We start from the raw sequence: 12,613 nt of genomic DNA, 5'->3' as shown, positions 1-12,613 counted from the left end.
TGGAGTTTGTGTACATAGTTGTAATCATGTTTTCAGAAGTTCTTGAGTAACTCAGCTTAGAGTCCATTGATTTCAATAAGACTTTTGCAAATAATTTAGCTATTTCTGAAGATGTTACTAATTGTTACCTAAATTTTTGCTTCAAGTAAGGATAAGTCAAAAATCAAAGGAGGAATTGCTGCTGATTTGGACCATTTGTCTGATAGTAACAGAGGACAATGTACAGTGATATATCTGAATTTTCTGTATGGTAATAGCAAAAGAAACAATTATTTTGAGGAATTAGTTTAATGATGCATTTAAATACACTACTTATTTTAAATTAAATTACAGTTATTAAATAATTTGTCTATAATTGAAGTTAGCAAGCTATAAATTCATCCACATTCAAGCTTAAATGATCCTGAGATATTGGATCCTATCAGTGCTTTCAGAAAAAATATCGTGTTATGTAATTATGTATTTGACACAGAAATTCAGAAAAAATATTCTTGAAAAAATTACCCCTTCTAAAGTATTAGTCCAAAGGATATTTCTGAGTCAGTGACATGTACATTTCTTTGCTAAGGAGTTCAGAAATTGCCTACAGTGTAAAACATACTATTTATCCCCATGGTTTTTCTTTTATCTCTGGCAGAAATCTTGTACATTGGTGTTGCATCATGAGAATCAGTCAAATTGGTAAATGTAATTTTGGAAATTACTATAAAGGGTAACTTCAGCTATCTCTTGGCTTCTGTGACTTCCCTCTCTAGTCTCTGAAAATAGTTAGATTCCTCCAGGGCAAAGTTAAATGTGAGAGCCGCCTGTAGGTACTCAGATTACCCCATCTAGGAAACTGCCTCTCTTCACTGGATGCAAAGTGAGCCTGAGGAGGCTCACTGCCCAAGGGGGATGTTTTTTGTCAGTATTTTTGCCTATATTGACATAGTAAAACTATTATTGGTTTCCACAGTAGTCTGGAAAATTCATACATATAAAAATTCACATATATATAAAAATTAATATATATATTTTATGTAAATCATATGAAAATTGTACCTAAACATCATTGCAAGTCATAGGCATAATATCTTTTGGAGAATAGCCTTTGCTTTTGGAATAGCAGATGCATATTTTGTATCAAAATTATTCCAGGTGTAGTTCAAGATATCTATGGTCATATCACAGGAGTGAATATTGTTGGTTCTTTTCTTGTTACTGTTTCTGCTGTCATATTTAAGAAATATTTGGCTTATTATTAACTTAGAAGGAATACATATGGCCCAGCAAATCCACTGTTGAGAATCTAGTATCTATGCCAAAATTTATATTCCACAGAAATGTTATAATGTGACTATTTAATTTCTGCTTACTAATTATAGTTACCTTCTCTGTAAAGATACACTTAATTTCCTACTGAACATAATGTTGTATTCAGTGCTTGCTGAGAGAATGAGCTGTATACCAAAGCCCTTCAGTTCAGATAGCATAACCATGTTCCAAAATCTGCCACGGTACCTCTGCTTGCTGCTGCTGGCTGTCAGGTTTGCCACGTGTGTGTTGTGTATTCCTGGTGGTGTTGGTGGAACACACCTGGCTGAGGAAAGGAAGCCCCTGAAGTCCCAATGACGTTTCTCCCTCTCTCAGCCCCTAAACTATTAGGCTAGCCCAGAGAAACGAGGCCTTGAGGGGAGGAACATCAGGAGATGGGCAAGGATTCAAAAGAGGCTCTCACCCCGATGTGGTTGTCCAACTCTTTATTCCATGAGGTCCGGGGGCAAGAGCAGGGGGAAAGAGAGTGAACAGGAAGGGTCATCTCCTTATCTAGGCTTTGGACAGGCAGGGCTTCTCTGGCTCTCCGCCAACCCCGTTGGGGCATGAAGGAGGGGTCCAGGCTTATCTTGATCAGAGTCACAGGGGTCCCAGGAAATGGGACACATGGCTTGAGTGGAATGTAACACCCCATCTGCTTTTGTTCAGGGGCATTTTGTCCAACTGGGCATCTGGGCTGGGTGGGTTTTGGAGCACGGGGCTCCCAGTCAGTGGTTTCCCATGGGCACACATGGTCCCTGCCTGCTGTGCTGCACTCCAGGCTGCAGGCCCTGGCCACAGCAGGCACTGGGAAGCCAGGCTTGGAGAGAGCAGGACCTGGGAACTGGGAGCCTGCACGTCCCTGGCTGGCAGTGGCAGGAGTGACACTGGGCTGCTGCTGATGTGAATCACGGCGCCACTTGTAGAGTACATTCATCCTCGTGTGAGAAGCAGGAAGAATCGAGTCCTTTGTAAGGGGCTGAGACAAATTTTTCAGTGCAGAAACCAGGCAATCCAGAGATTGCTCAGTGCTTTGTTTATGTGGGCTCTCTTTGGGGGGCATTCTCAGCTGAAGAAGATGCCTGTACTGAAGGCACATTTGTACTCACAGAGTCCAGTTGTGTTCTCTTTGCTTTGTGTGTGGAATATTCCTGCTGAAGTCAATGTCCCAGATTAGCAGGAAACAGATAAATTAAGCTGTTAAAACCATGTAATAAGAATCTGAATGTATATACACCTTTCAAAAACATTCAGTAAATATAGATATACATTTATAGTTAAGTAATGCTGTATTTTTTAAACTATTTTTAAAAGATTTTGGACACAGTGCACATTTCATACTAGAAAATACACAGCAGTAGTATTAGTCAATGGGGAGGAAATGAGGAGAAGGTTTAGAGGGGTTTATCCCTCTAACAGGATTTCTAGGGTCAGGCATTCTCTCTTTATCTAATTTAGGAATTAGTTTTGCAAGGATACTTATTTAGAAAATATTCCTAAATATGCTTATATAAGTATAAAAATCTCTATTGGGCAGTATTTTACCAGGATACTGGGGGAGAGGGAGATACTTGAGAGTCTTCACACATTTTTTTGTACATGAAAAGAGGCACAAACAAAACATAAACATTGTTTCTGTGGTTATGGATAAAAAATTGAGCTTTGAAATAGAGTAACTATCCTAGAGAAGTGCACTTACATAGCCTAACAAATAACACCCTTGATTTAATATTTTTTGAATGTTGTTGCATTCATATTTCCTCTGTGTGATTTCACTGTCTCTCTTGAACAAGGTGTTGCTGTGAACATTGAAATGTTGGTATTCAGGCTGATTATTTGCTTGGTGGGGACGTATTGTCCTGGCTCTGTAATTCTATATAGCCAGCAGCTGGACAGGGAGCCATTCATTCCTGAGCACAGGAGGAAAATATGAGACTGTATTTTTGCTTAGTTGAATTTAAAGTAGCAGCTAATACGTAATTTCCTGGCACTTCCCTGCCATTTTTGATGGTTATACAGAATGAAGTTTTCTCCCTTCTATTGAATTTTTGAGGAAATTAAATACCTTCTCAGTAAATTGGAGAACTCACTCTCAATTACAGCAATTAAATATTGTCAGTTTATATCAGATTTCTGTAATTACAATATTTTATCTCTATAGATCTGATATATAACCTATCCATTGAATTATCAAAACAAGAAAAGGTAGAAACTTTTGTATTTCAGAAGGTGTAAGCATTTCTCTGCTTATACCATGGGAGTTCCTGTTTGTAAATTAGTTGTTCTCAGTTGTTAGCATCCACGTCTATAAGAGGATTTCTTATGTCATGGTACCTAAGACATGTGTGCTCTTAGACATTGATCCCCTCTCATCAAACATTTCTTCTTCAAAATAGCATAGCTAATATCTCTCCTTGTATTGAAAATATTAACTTGAGAAAACTACTTTCTGATTTCACCAGTGCATGCATAAGGTGAGATTTAAAAAAAAATTTAACTCATATTATAAAATTCTGTTTGGCCTTTAGTGTGTTTATTACATGTATCTATATATATAAACCTAATCTTTCAGGGTCTCAGAAATTGCTTCTCATCCTCATCTACACATATTTTGATTTTCAGATATCATCACAGAATGCATTAAGAATCTATTATGAGCTTTTAATTTTGTATTTTGTGAGTACAGTCTCACTTATTTCTGGCTCATGAACATGAGTCACATTTCCCTCATCACATTCCTAGGTTTTCATGGAGCTGACACCTCACAGAAGTAACTGCAGGAGTTAATGTCTTGTGTGTATTCCCAGACACAATACACCCAGCACCTGGTGCACCATCTTCTGCATGACAGCAGCCCCGACAACTGAAATTACACCAGTGTATTGGAATATTGTGGTGACACACAGGATATTGTGGTCACCGTGGTTCCATTGACTTTCCTTCCACTCACTAGCTGTGGGATATCACCAGGGCTTCTGTGGCAAGCACATTTCTTTCCCTCTCAGAATTTTTCATAGAGGTGCACAGAGAGAAATGAAAGAGAAAACATTTTCTATTTCTGCTCCTTGTTTTCCTATGTGGAATGTGTTTGGAGAATTGTTTACCTGGAGTGAGTGCTTGATTGGATTCTGGTGAGGATTGTTAGAGCCTGATGGCCAATCCAACCCACCTGGGGCTGGACTCGAGAGAGAGGGTCACGAGTTGTGTTAGAGTCAGAGAAAGTAGTAGTAGTTTTAGTATCCTCCTTTTATATAGCATTTATATTAATGCATTTTAGCATAGTTATAATAAAGAAACAATTCAGCCTTCTGAATTGAGTCAAACATCGTCATTTCTTCCCATTGGGTTCGCCTGCATTAACAATAGGCTTCCACGTGCTTTTGTCTTTCAGTGGCTTCTGGATGTCTCACCCACCATAAAAAAAATTTGCAGCAACCTAGAGATTGCTTTGTGGTGCTTGAGGGCAGACAGAGATGGTTTGGGTGAGCAGAGCAAACGCCACAATCTGGGCTTTCTTTTTTGTAGCAAACTTTCAGTCCTGGGAAAAAGGCCACTGTTAAAGGTGGAGGTTCTTCAGGAGCTTGGCATGTTAGGTGCGCTTAGGTTTCTTTGTGGTCTTTATACTTCCCCTAAAATATGTGTGTTGTATCACCAAGTTTTCTGTCTAAGCACTGCCCTACCCCTAACCCAGCACCCTGGGATTCCAGACCACAAAAATGTGGGAGCAGCAATGTTGGGGACCTGCTGGGATGGCCTTGGTGTGCCTTTTCCAGCCCCAGTTTTCCTGAAGCTGTAGGCTGTTTAACTCTTTCAACCCTTACCCCTACCCTAACCTTAAAAATTACCTGGAGATTTTCTGCTTGATATTTACTTAAAGCTATTTATTCACTTCAGAAGCAAAGAAATTAAAAGGAATGGGAGTGCAGATATCTGAAGAAGTGTGCCAGATATTAATACCAAGAAATGTGCAGAAAATTATACCTACTTCCAGAAGCACTTTTGCTCTTTGCCACTGGTGTTCTCTAAAATGTTTCTTTTTCTCCATTACTTTTTGTCAATGGTCATTACTGCTTTGCACATGTCCTGAGGCTTAAACCACCTTGGCTCTTTGCAACATGGCTCAGGCCCTGGGTATGGAATACAGGAGCTCATTTTCAGGCAAATAATTCACACATTGAGCTATTGTGGATTTATGGCTTGGATTACCTGGCTGCATGTCTGTTCAGGATGTTACACAGTGTTCAGTGTGCTGGGGTCTCGGGCTGTCCAGCTCTGAGAACCTCAGCAGCAACGCTCCATCTTCTGCTTAAACACAGAGCCTCACTCTTGGAAGAGCCGATCACATGAAGCCTTTTCAATGTACCTGGCAGAGCTTTCAGTCATCTTTCAAATACAAATTGCTTGCAAAAGAAAGCGGTGCCATTTTCTCCCTGCTGGCTTTCTGAAATGTCATGTTGGGAAAAGCACTTACCATGTCTTTCAAATGAAGAGAAAGCTTTCAGTAATGACTGGTAGTTCTGAGTCTGTTGCAGCCAGTGCAGCTGTTGAAAATGTCATTGTGTGTGGCACAAATATGGGGGCATTCTGAGCAAGACCGTGCACTAACTGATTTTGGTATTAGTTGAAAAAAAAAACCCAAACAATAGAATGTTTGAAGAATAGACAACCTTTGGATGTAAATGCATAAAACAAAACAAAAATAGAAAAATAGTTTTATTAGTTCTTGAAGTCATCAGTAAAAATACATTATTCACAATACTAGCTAGAGATCTATGAATTTTGCAGAGTGTGTGATTGAATTTCACATATCTATTGAGCAGAATTTAGAACAATCAGGCCAACAGTAGTATTCTTGCACTGAAGTGCTGGAATAATTCTTTGGCAGGGTATGTTGAAAGGCTGAAATGTTCCTAATGTTTTCCAAGTAAACTTTTTACTTGTATTACTGCCTAAACACCTCGGAGGTCAGTTTTTTATCATTTTTTACCAGTTATGATAAAAGTAGAAATACTTTTTCTATAATTAGATGTGACTATGAATAATTCATTGCCTCACATCCCCATATGAGTTTCCCATCTTCATCATTTGGCCAGAATTTGGGAGCTTTCCTCCCTTTCTTAGCTTTTTGTTTTCATTAGCTTTTTGTTTTCTCCTTTGGTTCGATCTGTCCTATCTATGTTCAATTTTCATTTTTTTTTCTGTTCTGTTTCTTTACTTCTTCTCTTACATCATATAGATTTTTTTTCCTTTTTTACCCAGTATTTTTTCTCAGCTCACTGGTTTTTGGGTTTTCTTTATTTGTTCACTTTTGGCTTGCGTCTTATGTAAGTGCAAGAACACCTAACGTTTCTGAATACTGATGTTCACGGAATGCTGAACTATAAAATTGCCTTGGGAACTAAAAGGAGACCTAAATTTAGAGCCAGAGATTCTTTTTGGGGTCAATGGTCATTTGTTAGTCTCCCATATGTACTTAGAAAAGAACTTCCCAAGGAAACTGCCAGGTCTCAGCTGGGAAAATGGAAAGAATAAAGAACAGAAAATGAAGTTTGCTTGTGTGTCTCTTCTGCTGTGGCTCATCAAAGTGTTAATTGTTTCATTTCACAGGAGTTGCTGTTTTAAATATGTGTAAAGGGCCATTATGTTACTTGTGGGCATTGCTGGCTTCTTAACTGAACTTTGGAGCACTTGATAGCTTCAGATGGTTTGTCCTGTCAAACACACACAGTGGTGATGCCAGCCACTCTGTGCACCATGTGATTAGTGCTTATTCACCTGAGGAATTTATCCCTTTCCAGTGCTTTCCATCACTGACATCCAGACTTGCTTAACTGTACCCCACTGGCTCCTGAGGAGCCCCTGTGAGCCTTTGTGAAAGGTTGTTCAGGGGTGTGCTGGTCCTGGAGCACAAAACACTGATCAAATGGGTTCTTCACTGAACAAATTGTGCTTATTTTCTATGCAGGGAATAAATCACAAGATAGTGGGATTGCGGAGATGGAGGAGCTTCCAGTCCCACACAACATCAAAATAAGTAACATCACGTGTGATTCCTTCAAGATTTCTTGGGACATGGATTCTAAATCCAAGGATCGCATTACTCATTACTTCATCGATCTCAACAAGAAAGAAAATAAGAATTCCAACAAATTCAAACACAAGGTAAATTTCATTTAAAAGTCAAGGCACAAATGCTTGATTTTAAACAGATGAATCTCTACGTTTTATTAACCTTTCAAAGCCAGGCCATGGGAAACAGGATATCCAGTAAAGGTGGGTTTAGATTAATCTGATGGAATTCTGGTTTACTCAAAGTGCCTTCTCTGTCTCCAGCCTATGTGCATGAACACACAAACACATTTGTTTCACGGAGAACTGCACATTGACTTCTGTTTTATTTGACAGCATTTTTGGAACCTCTACAATGTAGTGCAAGACTGCCATTTTTATTCCTGAATAGTTCTTTATCACTATTTACAAAATGTGTGTATTCTCTGCCTGTCCTTGTTCAGTGACAGACTCCTGAGAGCAGCACATATCAGTTCAACAGAAGAGCCACAAATTCTAATGCATTTCAGGAAGGCTTCCAGCAATTTTAATTTGCAGCATTCAGCACTGTGACCTCAATATTCATCTGGCCTCTTTCCTCAAGCCTCTGGTGCAGGAACATATTGAAGGCATTGCAGGATCTGCAAATGCCTTACTTCCCAAATCCAGCAAAATTTGCTTTGACCTCAGAATAGTTGAAATACTGAGATATCTAGAGAAACATTGAGATAGAACATTCTTCAAAATTAAAAATAATGTTGGCATTATCTAAAAGATAAAGTTTGCCAAGGCACAAATAACTGTTGAAACAAATGTAAGGGCTGTAATTTTCTCAGCACCTAAATAACTGTTTCTTTCTAAGCCAGTGGGATAAACAGAAGATATTCCCACCAATTTCTCTGAGGCTTTTTACTGTTGAGAGTATTTTTTATGACATTTATGTTAATGGCAGGTGTATAATTTTCTTATTTGAACTTTTTTGTTGCTGTTGTTTTTGGTTGGAAGCAACATATGCAGTATGATTTAAAAAAGAACTTACTGCTTCTTGAAATTGAGAATTTTACAAGCTTGGTCAGGTTGTTGCAGTTCCTAGGAACCAGTGTATGAAGCACTACTAAACCTAGTCTTATAATAGGCATGTATTATGCCCCATTTTTAATTGTAATAGCAAATAAAATAGGGTACTTTTGCTTTTGAGGGTACTTTTTTTTTTTAATTCCCATTTTACACTTCAGGAATAAATATACTCTCTAAAATGGGATTAATTCTTTCTAATTTCATTTATTTTATTATTCTACTTGTTTTTTTCATTCATGTGCTGACTGGTGTATACTTGGAACATTTATATTTGTGAAAAGTAGAGCCATCCTAGTAGAGCAAACACCACATACACTTTATCACAGTGATGAGACTAGACTTAAAATGGAGAGGGGAGGAAAGGATATTGGTAGTTAAATAAAGAAAAGTTATTAGATTTTTTTTGTGTTTCTCAGCAATTCCCTAGCTTTTTATTGTGCAGTAGCGTTTAGTCAAAGTACAAAGGTAATTGGTTTTGTAAGAACAGGAGACTAAAATCTATCAATCAAAATGTTGAATAATTTGGATATCTTGTTGGAGTTAACTAAAAATTGATTGCTACTAATTTTGTTAGTGACTTGGTTAAGATTTTTATTGTGTAGTTTTCTGATGGTTTTATTCCCCAGATTGAATGACAAAGATCCAGAGAGTAGAGAGAGGGTGAACAATAGTAAAGCACAGACAGCTCTGTGCTAGAGCACCTGGGTGTTTGCTTTCATGCATCTTTAGTACAAGCAGTTTTTAGCACACGTTTTGAAGGAACTTTGGTAGATAATTGAAGTGCTCAGGTTCCAAATGTAACCCAGGTGTGGTTCAAGGCAAGCATCCTTCCTCCCTCTAAGGTCGCCCATAGGAGTTTCCCAGCTGAAGCTCAGCAGCAGGAGCTGATAGCCCAGCAGCTGCAGCCCTGAATCCTCCCAGCAGGGAGCTGACTTCAGTCCCCACCCATCCGCTGACTTCCTCACAAAGCTTTTGCGTTAAGGAGGGGGCTAGCACTGCCCTTTCTCCTAGCAGAGCTTCTTTAGAGAGAAAACAGTGAGCCCTACTGCCTAGATATAAAAAAGAGCATTGGGATTTACTCCTAGGAGTCATCAGCGCCCTGCAGATGCCTGTGCAAGGAGAATTCACCCTTACCTGGCTTACAGGTAGGGTAAAGCACTGTAAGTGCCCATCTCTCCCAGAGGTGTTAAGACAAGGGACCAGCTCATTTTCTAACTTATACAGAATTAACATTAAGTATTAGTTTGCTCAGATGGCAAAGTTACTTGGGATATAGACTTAACCTGCTGGATCCATGCTGTACCTCAGGAAAGGGAGCTCTTTGTTTTCTTGTGGGATGATTCAACCTTCCAATACTGTTTCTGTTGGTAAATATATAAAGTATATGTAGGGTGTATAAAGTTTTATTATTTTTGACTACTGTCATCATTTCTGTGAAGGAGAAGGTTTGAATTGGTAGTGGTGTGCAAAGACTAGAATTGTAATACGATTTTGTCTTTTCAATTCATTTTGCATACCTCCTCTCATGTTTAAAATATGGATATATGATTGCTCCCATGTAATAAGAAAAATACTCAAATATTTAGCAAAACTGGGACTAGAATCTGGCTGTGCTGAGTTCCCACAATGTGTTCAATGAAATGGCCTGGCAAAGGGAAGGGTGACATGAAATGGGAGAAAGTTGAAGACTGAAAGCTGCCTCTTTTCTCAAAAAAGGAGAATGGGGTGACTCATACACCTTGCTGCTTAGTTATTCAAAGCTTCCAAGCTGTTCTTAGAAATTATTGCCATCTAGGTACCTTTAGAGCTGTCTGGTGGGTGCTGGTAGTGGAGCAGCCATCTGCCACTCGAAAATCCTGGCTCTCCTTGAGCTGGCACAGTACCTTTGCACTTTGGTGGCTCAGCCAGGAATGAGAGCTGAGCAGAAGAGAGATGAAAGGGAGAAGTGGAGAGGTTCCCAGAGGAATCTCAATGTGAACATTTGAACATTTCTTCTGTATTGTGGCCTTTTAAAAAAATGGTGTTTGCTTAGAAAAAAAAAGCAGGTTAGAGTTGTGAGAAGCATCACATCTGCCCCTCTTCTCCAGCTGTGCAAGACATAAACCCTTTACTTCAATGTGGTGGTCTGCCCCTTTCTTTCTGCCCTTTTTTTTTGCTAGTCTCTCCCTTTTTTGGTATGGTTAAAAGAGGTTGCTAATGCACAGCTGGAAGGTAAACCTTTGACAGCTGGGGCAACAAGGCTTTTAATGTTGCATGAAAACTGACAAAATGGAGAAAAAGCCACCACTGAGGTGTGAGCACAGAGATCTGACCCAGGTGGAAGCTGTTCTTACCATAACTGAATAAGAGGTGACAGGAAGACCAGTGATGTTAACTGTGGTGCCTGCTGATTGCATTAGCAGTAGCAGACTCAGTCCAGTGGGATGCCTTTCAGGGTGGCAGCTTTAAATGTCATTTGGTGTTCTTTTTTCTTTTCTTTGTAATTTTTCTCTACATATTATGAATTGTAGCATGTTCAACTGTCTCCTTTTCAGATAAAGTTTTCATACAATTATAATCTGATTTAAATTATAATTGGCAAAAGAGAAAGGACAACAAAATTTTACCTTGGACTATCACTCAATTACATCAATTCCTGTAATATCCCAAACTGCTAATTTTACAGTTTCTTAATACAGAAACCGAAGATAATTTTTTTGTTGATAGGGAAACAAAAGGAAATTTTTTTTTTTTCCATAATAGAAGACAAGGGGGGGAAAAAAAATCCTTACAATCTTGCTTAGAGATCATGACCAGGAAATGTCTCCCTTCCATTCCTTTTTTCCTTAAAAGACTACTTTGCTATAGGGAGATGGACTTCTATAGTAGTCCATCTGCCTATAGTCCTAGTATAGGACTACTATATATAGATAGATGATTGTGGACTAGGATTTATAGGTGGACAGTTAAGGATGTCATTTAAAGTGCCCACTTCTCCCATGGCACCTGTCTGACTATTCTGTTATTACTGGTGAATATTCAGTAATAAATATCTCTCATTCTATCACAGCTCCTCAGGTACACTACAGAAAGTCATTGAACTCCATTGTAAGTCCTTTCGCCTGCAGTTCTTGCATAAAATGTCCCATTCTTCTGTTTTTTCTGTCCTTTGGTGGTCTGTACCAAAGTCTTTGGTCTGTAGAAGTCAAGTATTTCAACTACAACAAGCAGCTAGTTTTCTTGGTCGCACCCTGGGGCTGTGATATACTGGAAGAGCACAACAGAGGATCTGAAGGGGCAGTGGAGGGGAAAGGAAGAGGTTCAGTGATAGGCTCAAGCTGTTTGGCTTCTTCTGGCCACTGCTGTTTAGCAGGGTATTTTGAAAGATGTGAACCAGCCATAGCTACTCTGCAATGTGTTTAATTTTCTGTGTTGAAATTTAGTTTGGAAGGTAGCCGCAGCAGTGTAGTGGGACTGATTGACAGCAGGAGAAATTTTGTTTGATCACATTGGCCAAAAGAAAACAGTGAGAGCACAGGAATCTCTTAAATTAAGATGCCTTTGTTCTCAGTAGCATGTCTGTCTTTGCATATGTAAGCATAAATGACCTCAGAGTGAATTATATATTTGGGCTATATATAGTGGTATTGTTCTACAGTCACTTGGAACAAATAATTATTTCATACGTGCAGGTTATCCCCATGTCTCTTAGAACAGGTCTTACACCACAATCCTCTGCCACTGCTCAAATAACTTGAGTTTGCAGAGAAGAGCCGGGGCTGGGGACTACACTGCAAAAGCAGTGAAGGAAAGGGTGGCAGATTGGTTTGCCTGCAGTGCTGACTTGTGTGTCCTTCGGTGCTTTTGTTTGTGCCAGGATGTCCCCACCAAGCTGGTGGCCAAGGCTGTTCCCCTGCCCATGACTGTGCGTGGGCACTGGTTCCTGAGCCCCAGGACAGAGTACACGGTGGCGGTGCAGACGGCCTCCAAGCAGGTGGATGGCGACTACGTCGTGTCAGAGTGGAGTGAAATCATCGAGTTTTGCACCGCAGGTAACGCTGCTGAGGGGTCCTGTTCCACAGGCTGGAGTCAGTTAATGCTGGCCTTGCTGCCACGCTGGGCTGGTCACCTGCCTGTGCCAGCTGTGCTGGTGGCCTTAAACAGTTATCCCTGGAAACTGGAATTCACACTTTAGGCTTTGTATGTGCCAAAGTTT

General features: G+C 39.6%; 1 protein-coding gene across 2 annotated transcripts in view; it reads left to right on the top strand.

Moving 5' to 3' along the window:
- Positions 1-12,613, top strand: part of PHYHIPL (phytanoyl-CoA 2-hydroxylase interacting protein like) — a 54,406-nt gene that overhangs the window by 36,259 nt on the left and 5,534 nt on the right. For both annotated transcript variants that reach the window (XM_012574432.5, XM_030275823.4), the window contains exons 2-3: positions 7,259-7,455; positions 12,275-12,449. In XM_012574432.5, the coding sequence (XP_012429886.1) occupies positions 7,291-7,455; positions 12,275-12,449 (340 nt within the window). In that variant the 5' untranslated portion in view covers positions 7,259-7,290. The remainder of the gene's footprint in view (positions 1-7,258; positions 7,456-12,274; positions 12,450-12,613) is intronic.

This window comes from Taeniopygia guttata, chromosome 6 (genome assembly GCF_048771995.1).
Source record: "Taeniopygia guttata chromosome 6, bTaeGut7.mat, whole genome shotgun sequence".
Lineage (NCBI taxonomy): Eukaryota > Metazoa > Chordata > Aves > Passeriformes > Estrildidae > Taeniopygia > Taeniopygia guttata.
The sequence above is the reverse complement of the archived record's forward strand: the minus strand, read 5'-3'. Positions and strand labels throughout refer to the sequence as shown.